The sequence below is a fragment of the Paramormyrops kingsleyae genome, chromosome 20 (genome assembly GCF_048594095.1).
Source record: "Paramormyrops kingsleyae isolate MSU_618 chromosome 20, PKINGS_0.4, whole genome shotgun sequence".
NCBI lineage: Eukaryota > Metazoa > Chordata > Actinopteri > Osteoglossiformes > Mormyridae > Paramormyrops > Paramormyrops kingsleyae.
This window is the reverse complement of record NC_132816.1, coordinates 15,128,527-15,144,161: the sequence shown is the minus strand read 5'-3', so window position 1 is coordinate 15,144,161 and position 15,635 is coordinate 15,128,527. Positions and strand designations below refer to the sequence as shown.

The 15,635-nt window shown below is 40.3% G+C and overlaps 1 protein-coding gene across 2 annotated transcripts in view; it reads right to left on the bottom strand.

Annotated features, from left to right (window-relative positions):
• The window catches only part of LOC111853646 (protein bicaudal C homolog 1), a 63,850-nt gene that overhangs the window by 34,601 nt on the left and 13,614 nt on the right, over nucleotides 1–15,635 (bottom strand). For both annotated transcript variants that reach the window (XM_023830789.2, XM_072703893.1), the window contains exons 2-3: nucleotides 11,877–11,923; nucleotides 2,798–2,867 (exon numbers count right to left, since the gene is read on the bottom strand). In XM_023830789.2, the coding sequence (XP_023686557.1) occupies nucleotides 2,798–2,867; nucleotides 11,877–11,923 (117 nt within the window). The remainder of the gene's footprint in view (nucleotides 1–2,797; nucleotides 2,868–11,876; nucleotides 11,924–15,635) is intronic.

The window sequence follows — 15,635 nt, the reverse complement described above, 5'->3', positions numbered from 1 at the left end:
CTGATTACAATTATCTAAGGGCTAAAATGCCAGTGACACTTATGAACTGTACATAAAATTTCCACAAAGTTTAAGAAAGGTTATTTTTTTTAAAACACTCAATTAACACATTCTTAAATGTCTTGTAATATTTATATAAGAAAAACAGAAGATAATAGTTTGACCTTTTCATACTTAAGATTGCACACATCAGTCCAGGGCACATCAGTTTGATACAATCAACTGCAGTACATTGTTACATTGCTGTTTGATAAACAGTCTCGTCTAATTCACATTCAGTTGTTTATCACTGGTTCTTACAGCCCATCCCTCCAAATGAAGTAACAGTAAAAAGCTTTTCTGATTGAAAAGAGAGCAGAAATAGCCTAACAGACCTAAGAATGACAGTGAAGATGATCACCCTGAAGAGAAATACCACTTCATTTCAAAGCGTGTGTCTAAATAAATCACTATCGCTTGTATATCCAGAAATCTGGCCAATCAAAGGCAATGCCAGCATTCTGCAGAAGCCACTCCCTGATTGTCAGAGCTGGATTTGCCAGGAGATTGAAGGAGCTACATTAGATGGGTCTACGAGTCTTAGAAATGACGGCCTACAGATGGCTTTGGTGGCAGGATATAGAATGGCTTTGGATCTTGCTGTCAACCTGGATTCCGTGGATTTTTTGATGACATAAATAAACGACATGGATGAAGTCCATAGGTCAACTTTAGGCATGGAAAACAACCTGCTAAAATATTCAGATCTTCATTATTGTTGTGTCCGGGTTTATGGTGCCCTCTGTGACCTCTTCAAGGCACTGTTAATGTCTGTTCGTTTTAAAATTGGGGAGTATCATCTTATCAAGCCAGTGCAGGCAGCAGCTGGTGGATCAGAGCAGAGGGCAGACTTTGACAAGACTGCAAAAGGTTGGGAGAAACATCTCCATGTCCCTTTGACATCAGTGGGAATGATTCCCATTTAACAACAAGGTGGCCAAGTTTCAGACCTACACACATTATCAGTAATACCGAAGGTGATGCTGATAGACTACAAACACAACACTATGAGTCAGCAAATCACCAGATGCAACCCATCTCACTTCACAATCTATATAACCTCACATACACCATCAAGGATAATGTAGCAGCTGATCTGCTCGTAATTTACATGCTTTTCATCAGACAAGTTACAGGCAAAAATATAAATTAAATCAAGTTATGACGGTCGCTTACGTTAATGAAGAAAAAGCCAAAAACCATCAAACACGCACTGACATGCAACGGCAGTGCTGCAAAGTCACATGTATCCGGCAAGTACAAGAGGTATTGTAGACTCTATATATCAAAAAACATTTTGCTTTGTCATTAGATGAGATTTAAGAAAATTAATAAGACATTCAATTTAATAGGAAATATGGAACATCAAGCATCAACAGGGGCATCTCAACCCAAAGAGCATTTTCAATAACTCGCCAGTTGCCCTCATTATAACCCTGACTGGTACTGACACTGCAGTGCCATGCACTGGCTGCAGTGATTAAGAGCAAAGGAAAAGACTCATTCCAAGCTGTGTAGTGTATGTGGTCCCCTTATGTCACACCAATGAAAACTCTCACGTACTTAATTAGCAGAAATGTTTGGGATGTATGCTCGTAAGATACCCGAAACTGATTACGCAACGCTTCTCTATTTACGCACTGCTTAAGGCCGTCTGCCAACGAATACACGAACACATTGGCTAGTGTGCTGGAATTTGAATAACCTCTGACCCCGAGAACCAACCGCGTGCAAACAACATTGCAGCGAACATGAACTTGAGACCTTAGATCATGCTCACTCTTCAAAGTGATCTAGACTTCGTTTACAGCTCTTGCTGTCATTCAGTCAGTGCTGCATGGTAGCATCTAAATATAGTGTTTTCTGCAATAAAAGGTACACTTAATAGAAGACCCACAGTAGTAAGGTAAAAAAAGAAATTTTATATACACACACACACACACACACACAGACATATATTTATTATTCAGTGCTGGTGTCTCAAATAATATATCTAAACCAAGCTTATCACGCACTTGTCCAACATCACTTCACAAAAAGAACAAAAGTGAAGGATATTATTTACAATAGACTATAAATACTGCAGCATTTACATTTTTCTTTCAACTGAATGTTCCAACATGCATAGAAATCCCAGACGGACGGCTCAGTGGAGAGCGGCACGACATTACGCCGAGATAAACACATCCGAAACAACCCAAGTACACTCAAAACGGTGCTGCCCGGAAGGGTAATGCCCGCGCCGGTTTGGCGCGTTATTTCAGAGCAGCTGGCAGCGGCGAGGTGATTTAACACCTGCACGGGGCATGGAGGGCCCCGGGAAAGCAGCCGTCCACCAGAGGCTGGAGAGAAGGAGCACATAAACACTGCTGACGAGTCATGTAAACTCAATCAAATGACCTTCAGCTTCCAGACTCCATTAACATTAAAATGTCTGCACTGAATGGGGTAACAGCTTCCACGCCACTTTAAAAGCATACTGGTTAACCCCTCTCCCCCCCCCCAAAAAAAAAAGACACTCTGGGTTTTATTAGTCAATATTAACGTTAAATTAATACGAACATGAACAAAAACACCAAATTTATTGATAATGTCCACAGGATTACAAAAACTTAACAAAATAAATAAATCAACACCCAAAGAATGGTACATTCAGCACAGTAAAAGCAGGTAAGGTCAGAAGACACACACATGCCTGTACATCAGTGGAGGATGAGCAAGGCGATGACTGAAAGGAAACAAAAGAGCCCATGCTTACCTTTCTTAGACTTCGCGCCTATCTTCAGTTTTGATGGCCATGCTATCTGAGTTTTCGTTTCCTCCATAATCTACAGACAGAACAACACACATTAACATCATTAGAAAAAAATATGTCACAGGACTGCAATGGTGGGCTGGTTTAACACCTCCTGGGTCCAGTTCCTGCCCTGGCTCCTCCCCCCTTCCCCCAAGGATTCTGCTCCCCCATAATGACCTGGATAAGCAGTAATGGAAAATGGATGGATATCCAAGAAGTGCCTGATCATCAGATAATGATTATGTCCTTTAAATCAGGGTTTCTCAACCCGGTCCTCGGGGACCACCAGACGGTCCACGTTTTTGCTCTCTCCCAATTCCCTGCCAATTGGGAGAGAGCAAAAACGTGGACCGTCTGGTGGTCCCCGAGGACTGGGTTGAGAAACCTTGCTTTAAATGGACGGGTGAACTACACAAAGACTGGCCAACAAACAGACAAACAAAAAAACCCTTCAGATCGTCAACGACACCCAACTTCAAGGAAAAAATTAAAGCAGGCATTGCACTACAGGTCATGGCAAAAATTACACCTACTTCATTTTGAGCGAAAGGTAAATAGCAAGGATGGGTTGATAATTAATAATGAACCACTAACTACTCCACCAAAGGACTAGCTAATCCCACCAAAAGATAATTCACATTCTTTGCAAGATTTGATTGTTTTCTTATCCTTAAAATGAAAAGGGCAACTTGGAAAACATTACAAGCCAAAAATACTGTTTTTCAGTGTTTTTTTTGATGATTGGTAGTGAACCTATTCATTATTTTTTGAAGGTTCCAACCTGTTTCAAATTAAAAAAAAAAAAAAAAAAAACGCCAAGAAAGTAAAAATGATAACCACCTGGTCCTTGATACTTATCCTAGATGTCATTTACAAGAAACAGTGGCAATATGATTGTTTGGGCTGTTTCCCAAGGATTATATTACAGACTCCAAAACATCTGAGAGACATCCACTCTAATGACTCCTGAGTTGTCCACCAAAAGGTAGATGGAACACATGGCCGAATGCACAGCATAACCCAAAACACAGCAGCTACGGAGACTGTCTGCCCGCACACATTTTCCATGTGTGTTCGCGTGAGTTGCCTCACCGTCCTCCACTTCCTGTTAATGGACCGAGGCACCAAGCAGATCTGCCACTAGAGGCAAACATCAAGCATCTGGCTTCTTTTAGGTGTCTGCTGGTGTTGTGTAAAGACTGCACGATCAATCCTTCGCCCGCCATTTCCTTATTTGTCTTAATGTCCTGGAGTGAGGCACGAATATTCAGCGAAGTGGAATGTGGTCATCATCACATCAAATAATTTCAAGGATATGAGTTCAGCTTAGGGTCTTTGAGTAAGTCCCTATAAAAGGTGACTACATAGCTAATATACAGTATATATATAGTATATATGGTATATATGGTATGGTATATATGCAGGAATATACCAATGTCACCGGTGTCACCATGGCTAAAGCCCAGCTTTCCAAAACACACCCAAAAGATCTTGCAACTCACAACATTCATATTAATTTTGGAAGGAAAATTATATATTTTAAAAATGTTTACAATGTCCTCAATGCATAAGATCTCCAAAGTCTCCAAAGTCTCATTTGGAAAATATATCAAGTGATTGTGGCTTTAAATCTTCCTAAGTCTGATTGCATTGCGGAGATCGTATCAGAGCCTGTTACCGGCCTGCTTATAGTCCCCTAACTCCACTTTTTCTTGACATGAAGCTCTGCTTTTTAATTCAGTTTCAAGGACATAGCCTTAGGGGGCATTCTGTGATTATAAATGAGTGTGAGCATGCATGCGCAGGTTTGGAGAGGTTTCTTTCATTTTCTGTAAGCAATAATAAGTTACATCACTTTGTCATAATGTCGATAATTATTGCTGAAGGCCTTGTATATAATTTAATGGCAATATTGTCACAGGAGGTTGTCAGTCCTGTTTCAATCAGAAACAGCTTCATTATACTGTCTCCTCAACAATGATGTAATGCTTTCTGATTGTACACATTTTCTTCCTGTTTCAACTTCAAAAGGAGTTAAATACTAAGCAAAAAGCTTCCACTAAGACAAAAGTAGACAAGTGAGAAACTCAATTATGATATGATGGGCTGGATGAATGTAAGCTGGTTTAAGAAGTTCATAAAGGGCTGGGTTCTTAATTAAATACTTCTTTGACACTAATAAATTAACATTGTGCAAAAGCAGAAGATGGCCAAGTGTGTGCGTGAGATTCCGCCTCATGGGAAAATCAAAAACATTTTCATGAAACTGGAATGGATATCACAAGTCTTCACACTACATGGAATGACCTTCTGGAAATCCGACACCCTAATGGAACATTTCAAATTGGAATTCATCACTTCCAGCTGCCTGGCTCTCAGGAGTAAATATGCACTGCTTTTTGTCACAAAACTCTATTCCAAAAAAAAAAAAAACAGATGTTTTAATACACCCAGAAACTATTTCGATACATTTGAATCACAAAGTAACAAATGTTATTTGTGAACTTCCAATTAAAACATTCTGACTTGAAACACTCCTAAATTTCAATTCGTCCCCAGAAAAATGTAACTTTTTTTTTTTTTTTTTAAAGAATTTTGATGTTTTGCATTTGGAAACTATTAAAAACAACAATCCCAGTAATGGTGGACACTGGCACCGTCCAACTTCTGGGTTGTGGGTTAGAAACCAGCCTAGCTTTGTCTGCTCGCAATCCCAGTGTTTATGTTACCCGATTCCAAGCGTTTCGGTTTTCCAGTCACATTCCCACCATGCAGGTGAACTACTGACTTCCCCTCAGTGTCAGCAAGCTTATGTGCACGTGGGTTCCCAGTGATAGACTGACACCCCTCCCAGTAAAATGCCTCTTTACTCGTCATGGGGTGTGGAGTTAAACACAAGCAACGGGCTGAAAAAGGCCAAACCGGCAAATTATTTGCACCTGAAAAAGCTTGGCTAAGGGTTTCTCTCCAGACTCTAGTTTTAATTAATCAACCATGTGCATGGATACAATGAAAACACACAAACTTTGCAATGGCTTCAGCACCAGCCTTCCAAAACGTAAAGGTGACATGCATGCTAAATATTGAAAAATAAAAAAAGAAAGCTGACAGTCTTTTGGGAAAACCATGCTTATCGAACTTATTTTGTTTTAAAAAAGTTTAAAACGCTAATGGCCACAGTTCTGCTGAAAACCTAGTTGAGGATGCATTTGAATGGAGTGAAGACTAGCGTGCCCCCCGCCCCCACACACACACACGTCCTCCACACTGTGAAATCGCATTTGACAGTTTGACAGCCCCAATTTAAAGCACAGCTGAGAATCAGAGTCATCAGGTTGTAATCACATTACTTTAGTACATTTTATAACTCGTCCAGGTTTTCTCGATTCAAAATTTCCATTTTTGCAGCGCTCCTCAGTAAATCACGAGACATTCAACTGAATTAGGAGCCTGCTTTGCCAATTCACAAACTCGCTTGTGCCAGTTGTTAAAAAAAAAAAATGCAATTACATATGTGTAGGAATGAGCAACTGAAGCTAAAATCACATACTGCACCCCAGAACCCAGTAATGCAAGCTCAAGCTGGCTCTGAGCCTCAGGGAGACAACATGACACAAACATCACCTTAGGGAGTCTGAACGCAAATAGAAGCAGAGTTGAGGTTTGCTGACGTAGTTTGCCCTTTCCAGCTAAAGTGGTCAAAGGGAAATGCCTCAGAAAAGCTCCACATTGAACCGGAACACAATGAACATCTCCATTTTCATCCCAACATGATTGCTGAAGAAGTCTCATCTTTCAAATATTGAGTAAACTCGGCAAACCCTCAAACGACTTCAAGATGCAATAAACAAACAGATAAATCAATGAGAAGGTTCTGTGTCACAACGTAATACGTCCATTCAAGAAAGTGACGTTCTAGGCAGAACACAGTGGAACACTAGCCCACCAATCACAGGGCAGAATGCAAATCATTTGTCAGAATTAATCACTTCTGACCATGCCGACACCTTGAAATCATTATGGTGAACTGAAGTAACCGTGAATTCCCACTAGATCATCCGGTGCCTGCTATTAATTTCTAAATGCTTAAAAAAGGTTACAGCACTACTTAGACAGAATGCTGGATGTTGAAAAGTGTGTGTATAATTTATGGAACTGAAATAAATGTCATATATAATGATATATAAGTAGTCGAAGTCAAAATATTTATAAAGATATGTGCATTAACTTATTAAGGTGAAACATGCATAGGAAAATATTTAAAAATGGCTCTATATCAAACCAGACTTCTCTGAATCTCAACCTATATGTAAACATTGTTTAGTTATGGAGATGTGGTTTGCCTTACTGACAATTTGGCCACAATTTAAAGTCATTAGGTTTTATAGAAACTGCAAATTCTTCCAATCAAGTGCCTTCAAAAGACTGTAACCTGATCTTGAGGTACTTTCCTTTCCTCTAGTAAACCTACAAGGCCGTATTGTACTCCTAACTTAGGCAAAAAGTACTCGAAAACCAAAGCCTGGAGATCCTACAGCGCTCATTTTTCACGCTGGCATTGTTTACAGCACGTTCCAATGGAAAGATGGCGGACGGGCAAGGACAAGCCTGCAGCATCCATCCGAGTGGCATCTTCACCGCACAAATCAGAGCTGTATTCAGCTCCCCACAAAAAAAAAACAACACAAATTTAAAACAATATTTCCACAGTAAAAGCTGGAAAGAGAGAGTAGCAGAGATGAGAAAAAAGAAACAGCCCAAAAACTACACTCCCTCATCTTAGGCTCTGGAAAATCCCTGACTATTGTGTTATAAACCACACTGTACAAGACCAGAGGTCAGAAATAACTTGGAGAGGCAGAGCTGTTCATTACGGCGCTAAGCGGAAGACTCTCAGACAGTGACTAAGAGAGGCAGATCAGAGGTACGACACTGCAGAGGCCAAAACAGAAAACGAGTACCTCAGTACGCTCCGCGTCCACTACTATGCTCGTTAAACCTCACCCATTCCCAAACACGTCTCTTTAAGTTTAAAGCTAAAGTTTGCGTCCCGCCTGCTGTGAGACAATGAGACACTTACATCTGAGCGTTGCCTTGCGTCCAGTGCGTGGGTGGGTAGGCGGACAGGAAGTCATCCAGATAAATGTTTCCATGAATACTCCATGGATTTCAGCATGATTCACGGAGTAAACGCTAATCTCTTTAAAAGACAAAACTGTTCCAATAAAGATCTTATGGGAACAACAGCAGGGTATTTACATTACAATAAAGAATTGAGCTAAAGGTCTGTGCGTCTGTCCTATATGCACTCATCCATCGTAAATAAACCCTGCTCTTCTCAAAGACGAAAGGGCTGCTTTAAACGTACAAGGGTCACCTCTATCCTGGACAGCAGTCAGTCTGAATTACAGAAAAATGCATGAATAACAGGAAAGTGGGTAGTGGAAATAAATGCCTTTAAATGCACTACTGAGATGATTAGTCATTACAGACCTGGATGGAGAACAGTTAGAAATCAATGATGACTTGAGGAAAGTGTGCTACTTAAATTTCAACACGCTAATGAAGACTCAGATGAGCCACATTCATAGTCAACTGCAAGGCACCTCGTGAAAAAAAGCTTAAACTTTTATTTGCCAGGACAGAACCAAACCAGCATAGGTTTCTGATCGGAGTTTGGCATCTCTTTTACTTCAAAACTTGCCATCTCAACAAATCTGCGTGCAAAGTGAAGATTAAAGGTGAAGAGGAGTGTGTGACGTGCACAACACAAAACCCGAGAGCGCCATCGTCTGTATGCCAGCACTCCATCAAGGACCGGGCTATTGGCAGTGCCACTGTAAACATAAACAAGTAAAATACATTCTTAAAAGTTAAAAGTTTAACATCATAACAATTATAATGAACTAAATCTCGTCTAAATCCTGGGTTTTCTACAGTATTTTCGCATTGCTGTAGCCACCGGTGTAGGAGAGAGCTTGATAAGGACACAACTTCATAATTTTGTCACAGGAAGACTAATTTGCAGAGGTGTTTCTCTCTCGCTCTGATGGCACGGACACTCAGATGATGTCGTCTCAAATGAGTTCGCATGTCAGACGTGTTTCCAGCAACATACCAGAGTCTGGCAGAGCTGAAGAGACAGTCTTTGTCTTAACTTCTCTCTCTCTAAAGCTGGTGTAATTTATTGGGAAACCAAAATGCTCCAAAACTGCTACTTATGACTGTAACCAGGATTACTTGTAACCAGCTCAGAGCCACAATTAGCATTGTGTTCCATATTAAACATCTACTAGTGAAATTAAGGTTCCGTTGTTTCAATAAATGTATTAGTTTCATTGTGCATACGGAACCAAAGATGATGTACTGAACAATACATGATGAATATGTGTACAATTAGTGCCCAACATCAAAGACTTTCCTATGCTATGACTCTCTGAACCTCCGTGACAATGGAATCGGAGCAGCATCTAGAACAGACAATTCTACTAGACAAGCACCAAAATTACCACTGTATCATTCAAAATCCCCCACAACCTGTGCGTTTTGGAGAAACAGAAGTGAAGATATCTCAGCTGAGCTGGGAAGAAAAATTTGGTTTGCTAGTTATTAGTAAAACTGGTATCTCAGGAACTCTATAACTACTAGAACTCATATCTAAATATGACTGTGACATTATACAGGTAATGAAACTGTTTTTGACAGAATAATAATAATAATAATAATAATAATAATAATAATAATAATGACAAAATTAGAATATTAAAAGATAGGACTAGAATGTCAGAACATAGAAATTAAATAAGTACGAGCAAGACCAAAGGAACTGACGAACTGACGAACAGTGACATGGCCCCTCCCCCCAATACCAAACTGTCTCCTACACCAGTGACAATTACAAAGATCCAGTGCCAGAACTGTAAGAACTGGAGAACCTTGCAATGGCCCAGGTAGACTGCCCCAGAATAAATTATCTGAAAACAGATCAAATAAAATACAACTCTTCGTAAGGTGGTTCATCTTTGCATTTAGCCCCATGAAATGGGTGACTAAAACCATTCATTTCGACGACACCAGTGTTTATTATTTCCTTCTGGTTTCAAATTATGTTTCGTAAGGAACATTTGTTTGCCAATCATCTAAGTCGATGAACACATGGTCATAATACATGGAAGACATTTGCCGAAAGGAGGAATGCAGCATTCCTGCATAGATCACAGCTTGCATGGCCCAGTGACAAAACTATAAAAAAGTAAGTTTTCCTACAGAAAAGCCATCAAACAGAACAATGTCTGCCAGAGAGTGTGGAAACAAAACAACAACAACAACAATGTTACATATAAGGGGTCTGTTTCACAAAGCAGGATTTCTTGCTTAGCCAGATAATTTGCCAGATTTAAGGTAGTCTGGGCTAAATAGACCTTATTTTCATCAACTTACATTTCGCCCAGACTACCTTAAATCTGGCAAGTTATCTGGCTAAGCAAGTAATCCTGCTTTGTGAAACAGGCCCAAGGTGACTCGGCAACATGATTATACAAACTTTGGTGGAAAATACAAATCTCACTTCAGCATGTTAATAAAGGCGAATCATTGGAAAAAGTTACATTATATTGTTGCAAATCAAGGGCCTTAGATGCCTAGAAGTATGAATGATGACATGCAGCTAATCAGCACACATTGGTTTGATTGGACGTGTGTTGTAGTGAACAGTATACCTTTTCTTATGATGGGATGAGATTTACATTTTGGAATGGAGAATGCAATAAGTTTACACAACTGTTAAAACTGATTGCACTAAGAGATTGTCATTGCCAGACACACTGGATATTGAAATCAATTCACAATGTTTTTCTCCACACTGGAGATTAAGCATTGGTTTATTTTAGTTTATTTTTACATTCGTTATAGAGCATTAGCTTGCAGGTATTTCCTACATAAACATATGAATGTCACGTTAATCCATCAATTACACGAAGGTGCGGGCTTGCAAAAAAAGTCAGGGTCAGGTGTTTAAAGCGACTGATTAAATAAAGTATAGTTTTACATCTTTGGCGATGTCCGCCTTGCCGGGGTGACCTACAGACCCGCCACTGTTTACAAGGCTGTTAAAATTATAACCATTCGAGTGTATCGTTTTGCCGACCTGTTTAGCACATTCCTCACTTTCACGAGTTATCAATTTACGCTGCGATTTATAAGCGCCCATGACGGTGCGGATGATTTATTTTCTGAAAGAGCCGAGCCCGACATTCCCTCACACTTCTGCGGCTTAAAAACACCAAACAGCCCGGGCAGTGCCAGGCGCTGTGCCGTATAGCGGTACTGAGACCACTGCCGTTCCGCGGTTTATTTTCCCACCCGCTTCTGGTTTACGCAAACAGGACGACTTCGGTGGAAATGTCCGCACGTTTCTAGATGGTTATTTATCCTAAAGGGATTTTCCGCCGGTGCGCTTCCACGGGAGATCTGCTATTATATTGCAGCCGCGTCCTCTCCCTCAAAGCGAAAGCCCGTCACACGCAGGCCCCGGGACGTTGTTCTCCACCCTCCGCCAATTAAGCTCCCCAAAGACTTTAGCTAAGAGCCTTTTGTGGAGCCCTCAGAAAAGGAGTAAAAACACGTTGGGTTCTTGCTTTCCTTGGCACGGACATAAAGGCTCCGCTCACGCAGCCTTTCTCGCCTGCCGGTGCCACTCCGGGCTACGGGCTGTCAGGACCGACTCCGATGCACGAACACAGGCTCTGACAGAGCATCGCAATCACAATTTCACTACTGCCCAGCCTTTCATTTCACCCGATTGCCATGTCGTGTCTAAAAAGCACTAAGAAAACAATGAAGGGTGGATTATACTTTCATACAAAAAATCCATCAAAACGCCAGCTCTCTCAAATTAGACAAACAGCAGAGTATAAAATTTCACTTTTATCCGCAAGGCTGACTATTTCAATATGCATGCCAGTGATTTATGCCTGCTTGATTCCAATGAAGTGCGATGCTCATCCAACATAAACCATTAGAAGTGATGCTTCATTCTTACCTTCTGAAAGAAATCCTCCCCTCCATTGACCACTCCTTCTGTGGCAGCTGCAAAGACAATAACAATTCAGAATCATAGCCATTACTTATATATACAAAAAATCAGTACAGTGATTGCAATAATTCTAACACAATTCATCTTTCTAAGAAGTATATGACTGGTTTGTAGGTTCTCAGTCTATTTCATTAACAGTCTTAGTCTATAATAGTTCTAGAACTTATTACCTATTTCCTAATTTATTTCCTAATTTAATTCCTAACCTTACGCGATGCCATACTACGCATGCATTTATTTTTCTATACATCCATCCTCCAACTACTAATTCAGTGCAGGATCATAGTGATTTTTAGTCAGTCCCAAAAAGCCAAAGAGCAGCTGAGGCAGGGGAAGTTGTGGTACCAGGCCATCTCTGGGCATCCACCTTCACACACACAAGATTCTTAAAAGTCCTGAATGCTAAATATGTTACACTGTAAGATGCTTCCATATTTCTGTAAGTAGAATGTCACACATTCGACGTGACGTTATGTATTGGAGTGCATAGAGCAAACTGCCATATAACTTAAAAATACCGTTATTGCAATGGAACATGCCTATACGTTAGCCAACACAGCCATATTAATGGACTCAAATGTATCCATTGGAAGCAAGACAACTAAGAAGTAGCTGAAAAAACAGAGAAGAAAATTCTAGAAAAGTTTCCCTAACTCAGGAGCAGTAGGGAGCTGAAACAGAGAGCCAACGCTATACAATACGAGCGATTGAACGTGGCAGCCGTCCATGACTTGGTCCTGCACCACTCCCAGTACAGTCACATGTGTGGCATATGAAGAACATTTAAATTCGTGTTTAAAATGTATTATCTTACCAGAAATCTATTCCACATTCCTCAAAGTTGTTTACCGAAGAAATAATATTCCACACAGCACGGGCTGTTTTCACTGCAGAACTGACAGCTTCAACCGCACACCTGGTTTGAGAACGTCGGCAGAGCAGAGTCTGCTGCCGAGCCTCGACTCTACCTGTGCGTTAAAAGCCAAAAAAACGCTCCACACCTCCTGCTGACAAGCTGACATCGGTGATAAAATCTACCGTCAGTCATGTGACAAGTTCTCACATCAGGAAAAAGAATCATACTATTTAGTTATTTTTCCATTATATATTCAGATATTATCTCAGAAAAACATCCATCCATTTTCTATATCTGCTTTTCTATATCGAGGTCCAGAGCATGTCTTGGAAGCTGCAGACCAATGGCAGGGGAACAACCCAGGTCGGGGTATCAAACCATCGCAGGCCACACATAAACACATCATTTACATCTACAGGCAATTTGGCACGTTTTGGACTGTAGGGATAGAACCTGGAAAAAAAAATCCGCGATTACACGTGCAGAACATGCAAACTCCACACACGTGGAGCCGTGGTGGAGACTCAAGACGAAGTTCCAGAGGTGTGAGACGACATTGCTAACCACTGCACTGCTGCGCCACCTCAAATCTGCAAGAAAATAAACCGAAAATCCAAATACACACACTCGTCTACTTGTATCTGTGTTTAGGGCCGGACCCACCGGACGCAAGTCAATATGGGTGCATCTCGATAGTTATGGAGGAGAGGCACAAACTGCACTACAAAATCAAAAGATGTGTGCAATAGCAAATAATTTGAGCTGAGAAAGAAGACGACGCCTGAAGCTGTGGAGAAATATTTTTTTGCATAGTACAGTAAGTTTTTTACATAATAAAATACCCCAGTACAGGTAGTGTATTTGCATCGTATCGCCTAATTGTAGTTGTCCATGATATATGCATTACTTTATACATCCTGTATTACAGGTTAGATATGGAAAGTGGGTCATTATACAGCCTGGCAGTGCTGTCAATTCTCTGGCACCTGCTAAGCGATATACCCGCCAACGTCCAACTACGTCCACTTTCCGCCATCCTCTGATCAGTAAATATTATTTACTGTGAACCTTGGACATAAATGCAATCGGACGTTACTCAAAAAGATGGATACCTGTACAGTGAACATTGTTTTATATTTATTAAATCAGGTTTAAAGTTTATTCAGGCAAAAATACATTTAAAAGTTTTGTGTATTTGCAAGAAAAGCTAGCAGTAATTCCATTTTTAGAAGAAAAACTAGTGAAGCAGAATATCCAGATATGTAAAAAGATAAAGTTACACATTAAATAATACTCTGCAATAATTATCACTATCATATTACTCTGAATATTGAATGTGGAGTGCTGGAAATGTCATTTCAGCTGAATAATCTTTAAGGTCATTGTCTGGATATCAAATTAATACTTAAACAAAAAATTAGAAATATAGATATTAATTGAACTACAGTTTTGGTATGGTTTTTAATTTAGAACTTCACAGCAGGTACCGAAAGCAGCCAATACGTCTATTTTCACTAGAAATGGTATGCCAACCAGCTTGGCACAAGCACTCTTATCTGGAAGCCATTCACAGAAAAAGGTCTGCAACGTGAGCTGTCTGGAAAAGGTAAAATCTATGTCTCTCCCTGCCAAACTGATCCACCAGTGGTTACTAAAGAAATCACTGTCAAAAAACAGCATGGTCGTTACAAAAAGACAGCATTCCCCAAAGCCTGAACATTTGCCCATCGATAAATCCCGGTCAGCCAAATCTAGGACCAGCTGGTATCATTTACTCCTGTGATAAAAAGCCAAAATAAAGGTAGGATTTAAAGTTCACAAGGATGCTGTCACCTTTCCATATAAGTGCAATGACCAGCTTTTCACTCTGACTCTGACGTAAAATAAAAGGGTTTTTTTCCCCTTTCCACATTTTGCTCCCTTCCAGCTCCGTACCAGGGGCTGGGAGGGAGCAAAAATGTGAACTGTCTGGGGTCCCATAGACCAGGTGGGGAAACAGTGCTTTAGAGGATGGAAAATACGGAGAAACACAGGTTTGTTAGCTGGGCCCTTCATTGATTGACAACATCAACCATCAGCAGCACCACCCAATGAAGAACAGTTTCCTATGACAAATCTGAAATGCCTGCATTATTATTCATTTTTTAGTTAAATTGGGTTGTTTTTCGCAGCTCCCATGAATGCACGCTTCAACTACACACCCAAAAGGGCTTAAAAAGAGATTTCCATCTTTCAAATAACCTAAAGGTAAAGTCACATACAAGGAAAAGTATCAACATTTTTTAAAAGTTCATGGCATGTATAAATTACCATAAAAAGTCTGGTACCATTTACATTAAAATATCACACAGCTAACACGGTATGGTCACCATTTTCCCCAACCTTTCCTTAAGCCTTGTCAACTTCTATAAAATCTGAAAGCCACAGCAAGCATGGGAAAAAGCCTCTTTTCCCCCCCAAAAGCTGAAAATACAGATTGCAGTAAAAGTAAATTATAGTCTTCCCTTTGCTCTTCCTTGACTTGTGCTATTAACAATCAGCTTTAATACCTTTCCAGTTTTATCACGCTATTCAAAGCAAGCATTTCCAGTTGGCCAGCAACAAATATCTGGAGTTACAGTACCCACCACAACAAAAATGAACCGGATAGAATATCTTCATAAAAATCCAAATCAAAGTGGAATAGCTTCCCTATGGTATGGTACATGGCTTGCATGCAATGTCCTCAAGATGGATCTCTATTCCTCTGAGCAGAGGCAGACATTTCAAGTCCAGAAAGTAAAAATCCAAACCAGGATTTTGTTTCAACCAACCAGTCCAGTATTCTATGACTGTGACTCTTTATACTG